Source organism: Salmo salar, chromosome 19 (assembly GCF_965601325.2).
Source record: "Salmo salar chromosome 19, fSalSal1, whole genome shotgun sequence".
Lineage (NCBI taxonomy): Eukaryota > Metazoa > Chordata > Actinopteri > Salmoniformes > Salmonidae > Salmo > Salmo salar.
The window spans coordinates 24,742,484-24,762,724 of record NC_138309.1 but is presented as its reverse complement, the minus strand read 5'-3'; the positions used below and the strand labels follow the sequence as shown (position 1 = coordinate 24,762,724).

At 41.6% G+C, this 20,241-nt stretch overlaps 1 protein-coding gene across 3 annotated transcripts in view; it reads right to left on the bottom strand.

The window, feature by feature from the left end:
• The window catches only part of LOC106578590 (cadherin-20), a 56,002-nt gene that overhangs the window by 26,101 nt on the left and 9,660 nt on the right, over nt 1–20,241 (bottom strand). For 2 of the 3 annotated variants that reach the window (XM_082965662.1, XM_014157580.3), the window contains exons 2-7: nt 16,817–17,198; nt 9,862–10,156; nt 9,003–9,122; nt 8,322–8,489; nt 5,891–6,078; nt 5,188–5,441 (exon numbers count right to left, since the gene is read on the bottom strand). In XM_082965662.1, coding sequence (XP_082821788.1) covers nt 5,188–5,441; nt 5,891–6,078; nt 8,322–8,489; nt 9,003–9,122; nt 9,862–10,156; nt 16,817–17,053 — 1,262 coding nt within the window. In that variant the 5' untranslated portion in view covers nt 17,054–17,198. The remainder of the gene's footprint in view (nt 1–5,187; nt 5,442–5,890; nt 6,079–8,321; nt 8,490–9,002; nt 9,123–9,861; nt 10,157–16,816; nt 17,199–20,241) is intronic. The other variant, XM_014157579.3, reaches the window with a different exon arrangement.

The window sequence follows — 20,241 nt, the reverse complement described above, 5'->3', positions numbered from 1 at the left end:
GTTCAGTCTCATGCCTTTCACCAAGTGAGAGCCTAAGTGAATATGTTATCATTACCATTTTAATCTTCAACAATACAACACAATAGAACACATAAGGCCTTATTTTGAGGTCCTAGTTTTACCATAATAAAGTGGCCCGAATCTCATGGTTTACAGTGGGGGGAAAAAGTATTTGATCCCCTGCTGATTTTGTACGTTTGCCCACTGACAAAGAAATGATCAGTCTATAATTTTAATGGTAGGTGAATTTCAACAGTGAGAGACAGTATAATAACAAAATGAGGGAAATAAGTATTTGACCCCCTCTCAATCAGAACGATTTCTGGCTCCCAGGTGTCTTTTATACAGGTAACGAGCTGAGATTAGGAGCACACTCTTAAAGGGAATGCCCCTAATCTCAGTTTGTTACCTGTATAAAAGACACCTGTCCACAGAAGCAATCAATCAATCAGATTCCAATCTCTCCACCATGGCCAAGACCAAAGAGCTCTCCAAGGATGTAAGGGACAAGATTGTAGACCTACACAAGGATGGAATGGGCTACAAGACCATCGCCAAGCAGCTTGGTGAGAAGGTGACAACAGTTGGTGCGATTATTCGCAAATGGAAGAAACACAAAAGAACTGTCAATATCCCTCGGCATGGAGCACCATGCAAGATCTCACCTCGTGGAGTTGCAATGATCATGAGAACGGTGAGGAATCAGCCCAGAACTACACGGGAGGATCTTGTCAATGATCTCAAGGCAGCTGGGACCATAGTCACCAAGAAAACAATTGGTAACACACTACGCCGTGAAGGACTGAAATCCTGCAGCGCCCGCAAGGTCCCCCTGCTCAAGAATACAGATACATGCCCGTCTGAAGTTTGCCAATGAACATCTGAATGATTCAGAGGACAACTGGTGAAAGTGTTGTGGTCAGATGAGACCAAAATGGAGCTTTTTGGCATCAACTCAACTCGCCGTGTTTGGAGGAGGAGGAATGCTGCCTATGACCCCAAGAACACCATCTCCACCGTCAAACATGGAGGTGGAAACATTATGCTTTGGGGGTGTTTTTCTGCTAAGGGAACAGGACAACTTCACCGCATCATTTGATGGGGCCATGTACCGTCAAATCTTGGGTGAGAACCTCCTTCCCTCAGCCAGGGCATTGAAAATGGGTCGTGGATGGGTATTCCAGCATGACAATGACCCAAAACACACGGCCAAGGCAACAAAGGAATGGCTCAAGAAGAAGCACATTAAGGTCTTGGAGTGGCCTAGCCAGTCTCCAGACCTTAATCCCATAGAAAATCCGTGGGGGAGCTGAAGGTTCGAGTTGCCAAACGTCAGCCTCGAAACCTTAATGACTTGGAGAAGATCTGCAAAAGGAGTGGGACAAAATCCCTCCTGAGATGTGTGCAAACCTGGTAGCCAACTACAAGAAACGTCTGACCTCTGTGATTGCCAACAAGGGTTTTGCCACCAAGTACTAAGTCATGTTTTGCAGAGGGGTCAAATACTTATTTCCCTCATAAAAATGCAAATCATTTGATAACATTTTTGATATGCATTTTTCTTGATTTTTTTGTTGTTATTCTGTCTCTCACTGTTCAAATAAACGCACAAAATCAGCAGGGGATCGAATACTTTTTTCCCCCACTGTACATGCAAAATAAAGACTGTAAGTCACAAAATGATGTGTAATTCCTATTGGAATCCAGCCAGAGTGGGGCTATCCAAAATTTGCATTCAAAATGACTGCCAGGTTGCATTCAAAATGACTGCCAGGTTGGGAAGACTAAGGTATGAGTCTACCTTAACCTGTTTGGGATAGGGGGCAGTATTTTCACGGCCGGATAAAAAATGTACCCGATTTAATCTGGTTACTACTCCTGCCCAGAAACTAGAATATGCATATCATTAGTTGATTTGGATAGGAAACACTCAAAAGTTTCTAAAACTGTTTGAATGGTATCTGTGAGTATAACAGAACTCATATGGCAGGCCAAAACCTGAGAAGATTCCATACAGGAAGTGCCCTGTCTGACAATTTGTTGTCTTTCTGTAGCATCTCTATCGAAAATACAGCATCTGTGCTGTAACGTGACATTTTCTAAGGCTTCTATTGGCTCTCAGAAGGCGCCAGAAAGTGTAATGGGGTGTCTGCAGCAGGATAATTTGTTAGTGGTCAGCCTGGGAACAGTGAGACTGAGAGGCGCATTCACGAGAATTCTATTTTTTTTTATTTCAGCCTTTGAATGAATACAACGTCACCCGGTTGGAATATTATCGCTATTTTACGAGACAAATAGCATAAAAAATGATTTTAAACAGCGTTTGACATGCTTCGAAGTACGGTAATGGAATATTTCGAATTTTTTTGTCACGAAATGCGTTCGCGCGTCACCCTTCGGATAGTGACCTGAACGCACGAACAAAACGGAGCTATTTGAATATAACTATGGATTATTTCGAACCAAAACAACATTTGTTGTTGAAGTAGAAGTCCTGGGAGTGCATTCTGATGAAGAACAGCAAAGGTAATCCAATTTTTCTTATAGTAATTCTGAGTTTAGTGAGCACCAAACTTGGTGGGTGTCAAATTAGCTATCCTGTGATGGCCGAGCTATCTACTCAGAATTTCGCATAATGTGCTTTCGCCGAAAAGCTATTTTAAAATCTGACACCGCGATTGCATAAAGGAGTTCTGTATCTATAATTCTTAACCTCTTACATCTAGACGTTCTGCTAGCGGAACACCTGCTCCAATATCCAATGATAGGCGTGGCGCGAATTACGAATTCCTCAAAAATACAAAAACTTCAATTTTTCAAACATATGACTATTTCACAGCATTTTAAAGACAAGACTCTCCTTTATCTAACCACACTGTCCGATTTCAAAAAGGCTTTACAGCGAAAGCAAAACATTAGATTATGTCAGCAGAGTACCAAGCCAGAAATAATCAGACACCCATTTTTCAAGCTAGCATATAATGTCACAAAAACCCAGAAGAAAGCTAAATGCAGCACTAACCTTTGATGATCTTCATCAGATGACACAACTAGGACATTATGTTATACAATACATGCATGTTTTGTTCAATCAAGTTCATATTTATATCAAAAAACAGCTTTTTACATTAGCATGTGACGTTCAGAACTAGCATACCCCCCGCAAACTTCCGGGGAATTTGCTAACAATTTACTAAATTACTCACGATAAACGTTCACAAAAAGCATAACAATTATTTTAAGAATTATAGATACAGAACTCCTCTATGCACTCGATATGTTCGATTTTAAAATAGCTTTTTGGTGAAAGCACATTTTGCAATATTCTAAGTACATAGCCCAGCCATCACGGGCTAGCTATTTAGACACCCGGCAAGTTTAGCCTTCACCAATATCAGATTTACTATTATAAAAGTTCGATTACCTTTTGTTGTCTTCGTCAGAATGCACTCCCAGGACTGCTACTTCAATAACAAATGTTGGTTTGGTCCAAAATAATCCATCGTTATATCCGAATAGCGGCGTTTTGTTCGTGCGTCCCAGACACTATCCGAAATGGTAAATCAGGGTCGTGCGCATGGCGCAATTCGTGACAAAAAAATTCTAAATATTCCATTACTGTACTTCGAAGCATGTCAACCGCTGTTTAAAATCAATTTTTATGCAATTTATCTCGTAAAGAAGCGATAATATTCTGAACTGGCACAACTATTTCAGTAAGGGGTACATTAAGTCCATATAACATATTGAATTAGCTTAGAAAAATGTATGTTATTTATATTAGCATAATATTAATTAATCAATCAACATGCAAAAACATAGATATTAAAACAACCAACTCTGAAAATCAAACTGCAATAGATTATGCTGGGAAATATGATAATGATGGGTGTCGTTTTGGTTTACTGGTTATAATGGTTGTCATTTTGGTTATAATGGTTATTTTATACCAATTACTGTTAATTTAACACTCACAGAGTTAATTTAACAACTTAATCAACACTAGAAATGTTACACTGTTGATTTTATTGCAAACACTGCTCACTGCGTCCAACTTGCATGACAAAGGTGTTTCAAAGAGCTGTCAGTCAAGGAGAACTTTTGAATATAAGCTCCCCGCACATTCGGCCTGTCTTTTCAAACTTCCTGGTATTTAGCCATGAGAAGAAAAAGTACTTTGAAGTGATAGATTACATTTAAAATCCGTTGCATTGGTGTATGGCCAGTGACTTTTACAGAGAGTCCACCAAGAATTATCCGTTCCATTTGAGAAAAAAAAAATGATAGCTGTGTTTGACAAAATCAACGGTACAAAACTCAAGATATTGATCTATTTTAAGCAATTGTTCTTATGTCAACGTGTTGACTTTGAACTTATATACTAACATCACCAATGTGAAATAAAAAGGATGTGTAATTCCCACCATCAACATGTGAGCTTGGTAATGTAGTAACACATACTGTACTGTCCACATCATGGAAAGTTGTGTAATATACATTAATTAGATATGGCAAAGGAATGAAATATCTTAGTTTAGGATGACAGTAAATAAAGCAAACATCTTTTTTTAATAATCACATGTATTTAACCATTTAGAGATTTAAAATAATCCTCCGAAACACAATTTAACCAGATGCTCTAGAGTAGAGCGTCCATAGGGTCTGTGCAGCAGGCTGAACGTTTAATTAATTAGAGGTACGGTCTGGAGAGTGAGGCTGCTGCGTCTCAAATTGCACCCTATTTGGGCCCATAGGGCTCTGGTCAAAAGTAATGCAGTATACAGGGAATAGGGTAACATTTGGGGTGCACAGCTCCCTTCCAACCCAATATCTGCTCTGAGAGTGAGGTAAACACACTGACTCTGCATCATTGAAAATAATGGGAAAGTCCCCTAAAACCACACAATGGCAGTAAGCTTTGACTGATTAGGGTCCTCGACAGGTCATCATCATTACCACCATCCTCATCCAATTAACTAAAATCACATAGCCTACTGTCTCTATCACTCAGAGCTGTCACATCAGCTCAATGGCTTTTGAACATAGCCTTTTAGACTCCAATATCATACTGCCCCCATCTGGTATCATACTGCCCCCTTTTGGCCACATGATTCCATTATATGGACAGTGTTGGTTAATTAGAACATATTGGGTGTTATTTTGTTGTGGTTTTAACCCCATCCTCACCTGATGGAGGTGTTGGCAGCATCGGGGTCTCTAGCGGAGACCGTCATAAACACTGTGCTGATCTCTGTGTCCTCAGGGACCTCTATGTAGTAGGCAGCCGAGCTAAACTCTGGGGGCTCGTCCACATCTTCTACGCTGACGTGAACGATGGTGACATGGCTGAACGGGCCCTTATCTGGAAAACGGTGGTCAAGGTGTGTGTTGGCTCCTTCTATCTTCAGAGTGTAGCTCGCCTTGGTCTCAAAGTTCAGAGGCTAGATGAGAGAGACATGCTGACAGCGTTAGTAGATATGGTGTATCATAGGTAGGTATCAATCATATAAATACTCAAGTAAAGATGTAGGTTTACGATGTAGACTTAAGTCTATCTCAAGTCTGAATCAGGCCCCAAGACACCTTCACTAAACAAGCAGAGGTTTACAGGTATGTTGAGAAAGAATCCATTAAGAGAAAATCAGCTGTTTATCAATCAAATAATGATTCTAAACTTGTTCTCTGGACTTAATTGAGGTCAATGTGACTCATAACTGCTGTGTTGACTCGTGTCAGTGGTTCTGAAAGCATGTCATGACCTTTCATTGATGTCTATCCTATGTGTGTGTGTGTGTGTGTGTGTGTGTGTGTGTGTGTGTGTGTGTGTGTGTGTGTGTGTGTGCGTGTGCTTTTATTGATGTTATCTTTCATTGATGTCTACCCTCTGTACCTTTTTGATGGTGATGATGCCAAACAGGTTGGTTGGGTCTGTGTTGATGTCGAAGGTGTCCCTCCCGTCTCCGTCGATTATGCTGTACCTCATCTCTGCATTGATGCCAATGTCACGGTCCTTCGCCCGAATACGACCCACAACAGACGACACCGGAGCCGACTCTGGAACACTCATCTGGTACAGCTCTGAGAAGGTGAAGGGAGGAATGGTGAAAGAGAGAGAGAGAGAACAAACGACAGGTTAATCCAGGTTCAAATCAGTTCAACGGATATTTGGTCAGCTCTTATATCTTCTATCCTCCCCATATTTAGAAATGTATTCACATTCCAAATAAATGTAGTTATTAGAAAAACAGATGTTTAATATTGAGGTGGTGTCCAATTCAACCACAGAGCTGTGTGGCCTTAAATTTCCATAACAAAACATGGGTTGTTTCATTTATACTCATGATGTTTGCTGGTTGATGTTCTAAGGTTTTTAGCCCTGAGCCCTGGGTGAATATCAATAACAACTGTGCGTTTGAGGGATTATTTTTTGTGAATATCTTTTGTTGTGTGTCAGGTTGGGTACTATGTCAGCAAAAGGTAGACGGAGAGAAATCAAGTTTTAGTCGATAGAGCAGTTTTAGAACGTGTTTGGCCATTCTTCCTCTAGAGGGCACCAAACCTCTTAAATTACACCAAGACATAAAGAGGACAAACCCATGAACCGAGAGCACAAACTATGGAGCACAAATTGCTTCAGACTGAGAGCCGGTTCGTAAATTGGGGTGTATTGTCGTATGGGTCAACAAAAATTTTATTTCAACAATTTAACCTCTTTTCAAAAACAGGTGAAAGAGGTTCCCAATTTGAGGTGCTCCTTACTGTCCGAACTGAAGCGGTCACACATTATGGTTGTCAGACAAGTGCCCCCATAGCATCTCACAATGTATTAAAGTCTCACTTAAGTGATGTCACTAATTGGAGAGAAGAGAGGGAAGGGGGAAGAGAGAGAAATAAGGGTGGTGGTGGTGGGGTTCCGAGGAGGAGACGAGACCACCAGTCAGGCAGACAGCTAGGGGATGACTTGCGGCCGAGGATAGCCAGATCAGAGGGAGAAAGAGATTGAGAGAGGGATAGACAGATGACCTGATGAGGATGTTAATGAGGAGAGCAGGAATGGGGCCAATCAAAGACAGCATGGGTCCGGAATAGGACTGGTTGCCGGGTAACGAGAGAGAAACTTAGTTGACACATTGGAAAGAATTCACAAAAAAACTGAGCAAACTAGAATGCTATTTGGCCATAAACAGAGAGTACACAGTGGCAGAATACATGACCACTGTGACTGACCCAAACTTAAGAAAAGCTTTGACGATGTCCAGACTCAGTGAGCATAGCCTTGCTATTGAGAAAGGCCGCCGTAGGCAGACCTGCCTCTCAAGAGAAGACAGGCTATGTGCACACTGCACACAAAATGCGGTGGACTGCCTAACCTCCTGCTAAATGTATGACCATATTAGAGAGACATATTTCCCTCAGAATACACAGACTCACAAAGAATTCAAAAACAAACACAATTTCGATAATCTCACATATCTATTGGGTGAAATACCACGGTGTGCCATCACAGCAGCAAGATTTGTGACCTTTTGCCACAAGAAAAGGGCACCCAGTGAAGAACATTGTAAATACAAACCATGTCTTTGTTTATTTATCTTCCCTTTTGTACTTTAACTATTTGCACACAATATGACATTTGAAATGTCTTTATTCTTTTTGAACTTTCATAAGTGTAATGTTTACTGATAATTTTTATTGTTTATTTCACTTTTGTTTTTTATCTACTTCACTTGCTTTGTCAATGTTAACATGTTTCCCCATGCCAATAAAGCCCTTAATAAATTGAGGGAGAGGGAGAAAGAGAGGAGAGGGGTGGGTGGAGAGAAGGAGATCAGTGAGAGGCTGGGGGACTGGATGGATGGATGATGATGACATAAAAAGTAATGACAGAGAGGGGAAGGGTTAATGTGCTGGTGACTGACTGGTGGCCAAAGAAAATTATGATGCGGGAGGAGAGAGAGAGCAGAATCTGAAGGAGATGGATAAGCGAGGAGATACACTGTGGATGAAATGGAGGAGAGCGCTGGAGAGACAGAGCAAGAGAAGGACATAAGAGGAAGATGAGACTTCAGGAGAGAAAGAGCAAGAGGAGTGGGAAGAAAAGAAAGAGCACGAGGAGAGTACGAAAAATTTATTAAAATGTATGCACTCACTACTGTAAGTCGCTCTGGATAAGAGCATCTGCTAACTGACTAAAATGTAAGAGGGAAGGAGAGGGTTAACAAGAATGAAGACAAGGAAGTCAACAGTCTTGAGCATAAATTGAAGAAGGGAATTAAAATAAACAAATATGGCACATGAGGAGAGGAGTCTCTGGATCTTACTCTGATCAAACATGGGTGGGTTATCATTGACGTCACTGAGGGTGATGTTGACCACTGTGGTTCCGGCCAGACCCCCTAGCTGGCCTCCCATGTCCTTGGCCTGGATGATGACGGAGTAGTTCTCCCTGACCTCGCGGTCCATGCCCGCCAGAGACACACGCACCACGCCTGGGGGACGGAGAGAAACATGGGAGGGGGGGGGGGGACAAGAGGAAAGAAAGTGGGGGGGGCAAGAGGAAAGAGAGGTCACGATTAGAAACAGTGTGATTGGGAGGGTCAGCAGTGCAGTCGTCAGGCAGATTAGGGATGTGTCTTGGACAGTAACCCAAATGGCACCCTTTTGCCAATGCACTTTTTAAGGACCAGAGCCCTAAGTGCACTATGGAGGAAATAGGGTGCCATTTGGGATGCACAGGTGTCTTCATTGATTTCCAGTTGTTACCATTGGCAGCCACAAGAGGGCATTCTTAACCAAGTTGATACATTTCAAATCTGTTGTTTTTTTGCCCTCAGCCTGTGTGTTTGTATGTGTGTACTTCTGGGAGGAGCAAACGTAAGTGCCTCAGCTCTTTGCCAAAACATGGCAATCTACTAACATAACTAAAACACAAATGCTGTAATTGCTATCGTTAATGCAGGTCCGATTATTATTTTTTCCAAACGTCCCCTGTGCTCACATACCAGTCTTGGCCTCTACAGAGAAGTATGGCTGTCCCTGTAGGATGCTGTAGACCACCCTGGCACTGTTACCATACGTAGGGTCATCTGCATCTGTGGCTGTCATCCGAATCACCTCAGTGCCTAGGAAAGGAAGGAGGGAGGGAGGAGAAGAAGAGAGTGACATGGTGAGCAATGTTATTTCCACACAATTGGAATGACTCATTCTATTTGTATGGTTATTTCAACAAGGCCTGTTTAAAAAATGGCCTGTTCATCTACATAAAACTGCTTCAATGTTGGCGAATGGTATAGGCTATAAAGGCAACTGTGTCTGTACCTGCACTCACTGGTGGATTTATAAATATTGTATCCCACTAGTGCATCATTTTGATGGCATAATGATGATATTGCAGAGCCATCAATAACTTGCCTATTATGTTCACAGACTGAAACATCCTCATCTCCATACCATCATACACTACATAAATACACTGCTGTGAATAACCACAACAACCTTTATAGAGAGAATTTTAAACAGAGTTTGCTAACTGAATGAATGGATGAATTGAATGTTCAGAAGCAGCAGCACAATGTCCAGCTTGGTCTGAAATGGCCCTGGTCAAAAGTTGTGCACTATGTAGGGAATCGGGTGCCATTTTGGATGCACACTCTGGCTATGACCCAATTATCCACAGTTCTTCCAAAGTGTGCACTTGCACACTTCCTGTCATGGATTTTTTTTTAATGCGTCTAATCATTGGCTTGAGGGACTTTTCTACTATTTTAAAATCGATGCGAGACAGAGTGCAAGTGCACACTTTCGGAGAAGAATGGGGAATCGGGACTTTGTCTCTGACCACCAGAATCTCCCTTGACTCACCGATGGATGACATCTCAGGTATGGTGGCCTGGTAGGGCCCTTCCAAGAACTTAGGTTCATTATCATTGATATCCTGGATTTTGACGATAAACTCAGACTCAGGCTCCAGGGGTCGGTCTGTCTGTCTGTTCCAGGCCTGGGCTCGCAGAAGGTACTGGGCCTTCACCTCACGGTCCAGCCTTTTGATAGCATGGATGTCGCCTGTACTGTCGTCAATGGTGAAGGTGGTGCCCGCACCGTCGCCTGACAGGATGTACTTGATGGAACCGTCCCCTAGGTCCATGTCTGAGTGGAGCTGTGGGGGTCACAGGTCAGATGTTAGGAGTCAAGACAGCTTAGGAGCCAGATATCCTATAATATAATAATAATAATTAAGCAGATGCTTTTATCAAATGCGGCTTACAGTCATGTGTGCGTACATTTTACATATGGTTGGACCTAGCAAGAATCAAATAAAAAATTATTGCATTGAATGCACCATGCTCATGTTCTATATGTAATTGTATGTTATTGGTGGCACACTTTTTCTCCATCCCTAGGAAACACAGCTAATTAATCAAATTACATTCTGAACTGAAGATCTTGCTTAGGTGTGTTAGCTGGGGCTGGGGAAAAACTGTGACACCAATCAGGCCCCCAAGGACTGTAATTGCCCACCCCTGTGTTAGACCATACTTTATAGTAATTTAGGTGTTTGGGCTTGATTTAGCATGGCGTTTACATTTATTGGGACTATTTGATTAGTGGTGTTATAGTAGCAGGCAAACTAAATCAAGCACAGCTCAAGTACAGTACTTGAAACTATTTCAGATACTGAATTCGACGCAGGTCTGGTCTGGTCCATTAGAGGTCAAGGACCACTGTATACATGGTCATTATAATGCTGTTTGTCTGGGCTCTCTCATGAGACGAATGGTATAGTGTACGTCCCAAATGCACCAAGCATCAACAGGCTCACCAGGCTGCTATTTGACCCACAATAGTCTTATGATTACACAGACTGCGTCCCAAATGCATAGGGTGCCTATGGGCCCTGTTCAAATGTAGTGCACTATATAGGGAATAGGGTGCTATCTGAGATAGAACAATATTATCAGGTACAGCTTTAATCACGGTTGGTTGGTCATCAGAAGAAGAACAGTAATCATGTCCAGCTCTCCTGATCAGTGGTGCTAGTGGTTCTTATGGAAGCTACAGACATATCCCAAATGGACCCATAGGGCTTTGGTCAAAAGTAGTGCACTACATAAGGAATAGGTTCCCAAAGACCATTGTTGGTCTTTTAGTGCAAATACCAGCCTGTTGAGCCTATTGATGCTTGGTGCAATCACAACCCCAATCTGTACACACACAGACACATACACAGCTCAGCATGCACACCACACAAACGGCTACCGCCCGCTAACATTATAATAACACTTTCCTTTCAAGATAACAAGTTAATCCTTTTACCTCTGGCTGTTGAAATATCACAAACGTAATGTTATGTTTTACACTACGCTTATGGAAAAAAACACATACATTTGGCATGTGATCACGTTTCACATGTCATCTCATGTGATCACATGTCATCATGTGATCTTATGTGAAGTTAATGTGACAATATGGGGATGCAAAAATTCAACATGTTATACCATGAAACTATACAACAACATTTGAACGTGTTTTACATGTAAAACTGCAAATTCGAATTTCACGTGAATGTGAAGTCCATACATGAGTGTTAGATTTTCACTTGTGAACATTTTTCACATGTGAAAATGTAATTTTGGTATTTGGTATTTTACTAGGATCCCCATTAGCTGTTGCAAAAGCAGCTAATAGGGATGGGGTCCGCACAAAACATGAAACATAGTACAGAATTACATAATACAGAACATCAATGGACAAGAACAGCTCAAGGACAGAACTACATAACAAAAAAATTAAACGTACACATAGCCTACATATCAATGCATACACACAAATTATCTAGGTCAAATGGGGGGAGGCGTTGTGATGTGAGGTGTTGCTTAATCAGTTTTTTTTTAAACCAAGTTTGCTGTTTATTTGAGCAATATGAGATGGAAGGAAGTTCCATGCAATAAGGGGTCTATATAAAACTGTATGCTTTCTTGAATTTGTTCTGGATTTGGGGACTGTGAAAAGACCCCTGGTGGCATGTCTGGTGGGATAAGTGTGTGTGTAAGTTGACTATGCAAACAATTTGGGATTTTCAACACATTAATGTTTCCTATAAAAAGAAGAAGTGATGCAGTCAGTCTCTCCTCAACTCTTAGCAAAGAGAGACTGGCATGCATAGTATTTATATCAGCACTCTGATTACAATGAAGGGCAGAATGTGCCGCTCTGTTCTGGGCCAGCTGCAGCTTAACTAGGTCTTTTCTTGCAGCACTGGACCACACGACTGGACAATAATCAAGATTAGACAAAACTAGAGCCTACAGAACTTGCTTCTTGGAGTGTGGTGTCAAAAAAGCAGAGCATCTCTTTATTACGGCCAGACCTCTCCCCATCTTTACAACTATTGAATCTATATGTTTTGACCATGACAGTTTACAATCTAAGGTAACGCCAAGTAATTTAGTCTCCTCAATTTGTTTGTTCAACAGCCACACCATTCATTACCAGATTCAGCTGAGGTCTAGATTTTAAGGAATGATTTGTACCAAATACGATGCTTTTAGTTTTAGAGATGTTCAGGACCAGTTTATTACTGGCCACCAATTCCAAAACAGAACGCAACTCTTTGTTAAGGGTTTCAGTGACTTCATTAACTGTGGTTGCTGTTGCATATATATGGTTTAATGCCAGTGGTATATCATTGGTAAAAATAGAAAACAGTAGAGGGCCTAGAAAGCTGCCCTGTGGTACACCACACTTTACATGTTTGACATTAGAGAAGCTTCCATTAAAGAAAACCCTTGAGTTCTATTAGAGAGATATCTCTGAATCCATGATATGGCAGAGGTTGAAAAGTCATAACACATACATTTTTTCAACAACAGGTTATGGTCAATAATATCGAAGGCTGCACTGAAATCTAACAGTACAGCTCCCACAATCTTCTTATTATCAATTTCTTCCAACCAATCATCAGTCATTTGTGTCAGTGCAGTACATGTTGAGTGCCTTTCTCTATAAGCATGCTGAAAGTCTGTTGTTAATTTCTTTAAAACCTCTTTGGGCTAGGGGACAGTATTTTGACGTCTGGATGAGAATCGTTCCCAAAGTAAACTGCCTGTTACTCAGGCCCAGAAGCTAGGATATGCGTATAGAAAACACTCTAAAGTTTCTAAAACTGTTGAAATAATGTCTGTGAGTATAACAGAACAGATATGGCATGGACAAACCATCCAGAAAAAAAATGCAGCCCTACACTGATTGCAATGGCTGTCATTTTTAATATGAAGGGAAAACCTCCCAGATTGCAGTTCCTAGGGCTTCCACTAGATGTCAACGGTCTTTAGAAAGAGTTTCAGGCTTGTTTTGGGAAAAATTTGCTAGAATTTGTAGTTTTTGTAAGTGGCTCCCATTTTGGCTGTAATGTTTTCACGCGCGTGGATGAGAACGCATACTTTGTTGTTTATCTCCTGTAAAGACAATAACGATTCTCCGTCTTAAATTGTATAGTTTACTTACGTATTAAGGTACCTGAGGTTTGATTATAAACATTGTTTGACTTGTTTGGAGAAGTTTATTGGTGATGTTTGGGATTAATTTTGTATGCATTTTGAAGGAGGGAAACCGGTGGATTATTGAATGAAGCACGCCAGCTAAACTGAGTTTTTGCAGATATAAAGAAGGACTTTATCAAACAAAAGGACCATTTGTGATGTAGCTGGGACCTTTTGGAGTGCCAACAGAAGAAGATCTTCAAAGGTAAGGCATTTATTTTATCGCTATTTCTGACTTTCGTGGCGCACCTGCCTTGGTTGGAAAATGTTTTTAACACTGTTGTGTGCTGGGCGCTGTCCTCAGATTATCGCATGGTGTGCTTTCGCCGTAAAGCCTTTTGAAATCTGACACAGCGGCTGGATTAACAAGAAGTTAAGCTTTTTTCTGATGTATCACACTTGTATTTTCATGAATGTTAAATATTACTATTTCTATAATTTGAATTTCGCGCTCTGCAATTTCACCAGATGTTGTCGAGGTGGGTCGCTATTTGGCTTCCCTCCAGGCCTGAGGACAAAGACTTTCTTCTAGGATCAAATAAAAAATCTGCAATTCACGTATTATTCTCCTCACATGTGAAAAGGTGGTCTTAACATGTGAACTCCAAGTGTAATACATGTCAACATATGGTTTCACATGTGAACAACTGACCTCACGCTTAGTTTTTCCATAAGGGTAAACTCTTGTAGCTACCTACAAGAGTTGTCATGACGATGCTTACAATCATCCTGTATGTGTGTTTGGTAAGGTGATAAGAGCTGGGTTCAAATACATGTGTCTTTGATTATTTGTTATTTAATAGGGCTAGGGGGCAGTATTGACACGGCTGGATAAAAAACATACCCGATTTAATCTGGTTACCACTCCTACCCAGTAACTAGAATATGCATATACTTATTGCATATGGATAGAAAACACACTAAAGTTTCTAAAACTGTTTGAATGGTGTCTGTGAGTATAACAGAACTCAAATGGCAGGTCAAAACCTGAGAGATTCCTTTACAGGAAGTGGCCTGTCTGACCATTTCTTGAACTTCTTTTCCATCTCTATCTTTTACTAAGGATCTCTGCTCTAACGTGACACTTCCCACGTCTTCCATAGGCTCTCAGAGCCCGGGAAAAAACAGAATGTCGTCATTCCAGCCCCAGGCTGAAACACATTATCGCCTTTCTCAAGTGGCTGATCAAGGGACTCTGGGCTTATGCGCGTGACCCGACCGCCCCCGCCTTTGTGATTTTTTCCTCTATTTGCCGAAAAGGAGATTCCCTGTCGGAATATTATCGCTTTTCTACGAGAAAAATGGCGTAAAAATTGATTTTAAACAGCGGTTGACATGCTTCGAAGTACGGTAATGGAATATTTAGAATTTTATTGTCACGAATTGCGCCATGCGCGCGACACTTCTTTACCATTTCGGATAGTGTCTGGAACGCACGAACAAAACGCCGCTATTCGGATATAACGATGGATTATTTTGGACCAAACCAACATTTGTTATTGAAGTAGCAGTCCTGGGAGTGCATTCTGACGAAGACAACAAAAGGTAATCAAACTTTTATAATAGTAAATATGATTATGGTGAGTGCTAAACTTGCCGGGTGTCTAAATAGCGAGCCCGTGATGCCTGGGCTATGTACTTAGAATATTGCAAAATGTGCTTTCACCAAAAAGCTATTTTAAAATCGGACATATCGAGTGCATAGAGGAGGTCTGTATCTATAATTCTTAAAATGATTGTTATGCTTTTTGTGAACGTTTATCGTGAGTAATTTAGTAAAATGTTAGCGAATTCCCCGGAAGTTTGCGGGGGGTATGCTAGTTCTGAACGTCACATGCTAATGTAAAAAGCTGGTTTTTGATATAAATATGAACTTGATTGAACAAAACATGCATGTATTGTATAACATAATGTCCTAGGGTTGTCATCTGATGAAGATCATCAAAGGTGAGTGCTGCATTTAGCTGTCTTCTGGGTTTTGGTGACATTATATGCTGGCTTGAAAAATGGGTGTCTGATTATTTCTGGCTTGGTACTCTGCAGACATAATCTAATGTTTTGCTTTCGTTGTAAAGCCTTTTTGAAATTGGACAGTGTGGTTAGATTAACGAGAGTCTTGTCTTTAAATAGCTGTAAAATAGTCATATGTTTGAGAAATTGAAGTAATAGGATTTTGAAGGTTTTGAAAATCGCGCCACAGGCTTAATTACTTATTTACTGTGTATTTTCAAATAACTTCCTATAAAAAGGAAATGTCCTATAAATATTCAAATACTTATTTCGAAATAGGCTATATTATTTCAAATACCAAACAGACCTGGGTTCAAATGCACGGTAGTATTAATTTGTATTTAAAAATACACTTTGAATTTCAGTATTTTAAAATAAATACAAGTATATTTTCAAATCCACAATTGAAATATCATAAATAGTATTTGAACCCAGGTCAAGAGATGACACACACACACACGGTTAGTGTAGATTCTCAATAAGCACCCTACTTTACCCCTATTGGTCCTGGTCAAAAGTAGTGCACTATGTGGAATAGGGTGCAATTTGGGACAGACTGAATTTGGGACAGAATCATTCTGACTTCACTGAATCAGTGACATTTCACTACTTCACTTTACAAGGTGGTGGTTCAAAAGATTTCTGTAAAAAAAAGAAGAAAGAAAATGGACAGTTCCATTTACACTCCATCTCCACTTAACCCCTGGCTATACACCTTTCACACTGAGAAGGTCTCCTCTGCTTTGTCAGAGGGGCAGACGATAAGGAATGAGTGAAGGAAAACTGCCCCAGACACTCATCCACACTCTAACTCTCTATACAAACACAGTGGAGAACGTACTGCAGAGGTTGTATCCAAAATGGCACCCTATTCCCTACATAGTGCGCTACTTTTGACCACAACCCTATGGATCTTAGCCAAAAGTAGTGCACTTTATAGGTAATAGGATGACATTTGGGATGTAGGCACAAAGATCATTGGCAGAAGAGGATACTTTGACCACTCAGGTGTTAAAGTGGCTTGAACATTTGATCAATGATGATAGACCCTGTGGTCAGCAGAAGTAGCGTTCTGCCGACAGCGACGATATTGATTGAAAAGTTGAGAGCTGTCATCGAACAGTTCAATAATAATGACGGTGGACATTTAGCAGATGCTTTAATCGAAAGTGACATGCAGTTCACACATATTCTCTTTGTGTGTGTGTGTGTGTGTGTGTGTGTGTGTGTGTGTGTGTGTGTGGGGGGGGGGGGGGGGGGGGGCTTGCCTTTCCTATGTACAGCGGCTCCAGTCCAGTGTACTCCTCCAGCACAAAGAACTGGTTCCATACCCAGCCTCTCTTCACCCTCCTCAACAGTCCTGCTCCACTCTCCTCTTCTGTCTTGGCTCTATCCATACAGCCCTGGGCCTCAGACAACAGGGCCAGCAAGGCCAGACCTATGCTGAGTAGGAGGGTGTAGACAGGCCTACCACCCCCAGGATGGTGGTGATGTCGATCTCCCATGATGGATACTCAACAGCAAATCAAATCAATTTGTTTTCAAATGGGGTTTTGTGTTTTCTGTGGTGATGCGATGACCCACTGATGACAGGCCTTTGTTTCTTGTGTCTTGGGAAGGTCTTCAATTGGCTACTTTCTCCTTTTCCTGCTTCGTGGAAAGTGAAAAAAGAAAAGAGAGAAAGATGAGTTTCATATCCTCCAAATGTAGATGTCATTATTGGACACTGACTCTATCGTCCTTGGCCTATAAGCTCCTTCTCTGTTTCCTTATTTATTTATTTCCTTCTCTGAAACTATTGAGGAAAGTATGGATGGATTAAAGGATGGAAGGATGGAGAGATGACACTGATCCCAGTCTATTGTGTAGAACCACAGATTAATCTGCTTCTCTCTTCTGTCCTTTGTTGAATGATAAGGAACCCTCTGTGTGTGTCTGTTTTTGTGTGTGTGTTTGTGTGTACATGCATGCATGAATGTCCATGTGTGTTTGTGTTTGTGTGTGGTAGAAATAGATTGCTGCATTAAAACTCAGTGAGTGGGGCCTCACACTGCATTCTAAATACATGTAGAGGAGGAGAGGGGAGAGAAGAGGGGAGAGAAGAGGGGAGAGAAGAGGGGAGAGACGGGGAAATGATGGGAGAGAGACGGGGGAGAGGTTACTCCTCTCCCATTCACTGTTGTGCTTAGGCAACAGAAACCATCTTCAAAACGCCTTTCCTCAACCCCCTCCCCCCATCTTTCTCTTTGCTTTCTTTCTGTGTTGGTGCTTCACCCTCTCTTTTCAGTTTCTATAGGAACAGCGGTAACTTCTCTCATTTCTCTCTCGCTAACAGTCTCTCAGTGTGTATTTGCTTCCCTCACTCTCTTTCTCTCCCCTCTCCCCTCTTTCCCCCTCTCTTAGCAAAAAAGGTGCTATCTTGAACCTAAAATGGTTCTTCAGCTGTCCCCATCAGATAACCCTTTCCACAGAGGGTTCTACATGGAACCCAAAACGGTTATCCTATGGGGACAGCCAAATAACTCTTTTGGAACCCTTTTTTCTGAGAGTGTAGAGGAGGCGGTGCTGTTTCTCCCGGCCTCTCTCTCTCCCTCTCCCCCAATCTCCCCTTCTTCCTCTCCCCTCTTCCCTGTCCTCTCTTCCTTTCTTTCCTCTCTACCTCTCTTTCCCTGGCTGTTGTAGAAGAGTTGAGATTTGCACTGTTCCTCATCTGTTAAGGTGCCACCAACCTCCTGTAACTACAAGCTACATGCTGCTGCCTAACTGGACAACAAACAACTAGTGGTGCTTCGGTGCTTTCCACTGAGGGTGTGGAGTTCTGCAAGATGTTTTGTTTCCACCATTTGGAATAGACTTAATAACTTATTTTTATAACTTAAATTTTTTCTGCACTCGGACAGCCCACAATAATCAGAAAAAAACAAGGTCAATTGTTACTTTATGGTGCTGTAGATAAAAAAAAAAGGTTTTTTATTGATTTCAAGTAAAGTTTTACATTTAATCAATGTAGTTTTCTACTCAAACTGTGCCTTTATGACACTCGCTTGATTTTCTTTCCTTTTATCAGTGAGTTGGTCACATCTGTTTGCCTCCACCACAATCTATTCCCGCTCTTTAATTAACAAGCTGCACGGGGGAAAAACTGACAGATCTATAGTGAAAAGGGGGGAAAGAGAAAAGAGAAAAGTGGAAGAAAAGAATGCTAGCAGGGGGCGTGGAGAGAGAAATGGAAAGTAGGGGGTGACAAAAAGAGAAAGAGAGAGAGAATAGAGAAAGAGAGACTGTGTTGAGCTCTATTATACTGTGTAAGAGAGAGAGCTCATTGTGCCATAGAGGACACTCTCTGAATCTCCAAACACAGTTAATCATTATTGAAGAGTCACAAAGAGACTGGTGGCTACGGAAGGGTGCTGGGCGGGGTGCTATTGCTAGAAAGGCCCTGACAGGAGGGGGTATCTGGCTCCTAGCCCCCTGGCCCTCCAACTCAGGGGATCTGTCCCAAATGTCACCCTATTCACTATGGGCCATGGTCAAAAGTAATGTAATTTATATGGAATGGGGTGCCATTTGGGACGCGCCCAACCTGGGACTCAAAGCCCCACGAGGGCCCCTGACAGGCTGGGTGAGCCCTGACCTCCATGGGCCCCTCCTGGTCTCTGCTCTATTCTGTCTGTATTCTGTCTCCATTATTTCCAATCAAGTGGGCCTGTTGATCATTATGAAGTCAAATTAGCACCTCGCTAAACCTTCCGCACACCCCTTCACCTCCCCAGCCCCCTTCTCCGTCAAAGGTCAGGACTTGCACCCGTTATATTCGGCCTCTATTTTGTTGTGTCTAATGAGGTGACATGCTACATAATTGTGCTGGCTAAACACTCCACACATCTCCCTCAGACTAATCTGATGGCTTTTCACTTATTAAAGAAAAAATAAAAAAAGCAGCTGTTCTTGCTGCTCCTGCCTTTACGACCTGCCACACAAGTTGCCCCCTGTCCTGAGTAGAGGAATGAAGGGAGGGAGGGATGGATGGAGTGGGGAGGGTCGAGGAGGCATCATATGAGAAAGCTTTACCAAACATAAGAAGAGAGAGGGTATTTTCCCACCACAATTACATATTCTACGGAAATGGTAAAAGCCACTTTAACTTTCAAGGAGAACTGAGAGATGTAGAATCCTGTTGCACGGTCTGTGTAAGTTTGTAAGTGTGTAAATCAAGGAGGGGCTGTAACAATCAACAGCTGTAGCAGCTGGTGTTGGCAATTGAAGGACCGTATTGTTGAGTCATCAAAATCTCAGTCAGCCTGTCAGCATTATACCTTATTCCCTATTTAGTGCACTACCCTGGTCAAAAGTATTGCACTTTGTAAAGAATGGTGTGCCATTTGGGATGCAGACTTAGCTTGTCAGCATGACCATGAACTACTATTTGGTGACAAAATACCTTTAAAAGATGTTTGTAGCTGAACACCACTTTTCTTTTTCCCTTCCCTTAGGCCAACTACAGAAAATTACCCCAGTTAAAACAAGGCTTTCACAGGTGGAATCTCAACTAACAATCAGAACTGTACAAAAACCCTCTGACTTTAGTCACTCAGACTCTGTGAATGCAGCCTGACTTAAGTGCTCTGCTGCAGATCATATGAAAAGGATTTATACAATTTTACAAGTCAATCTTGTATGATTGTGGCCTACT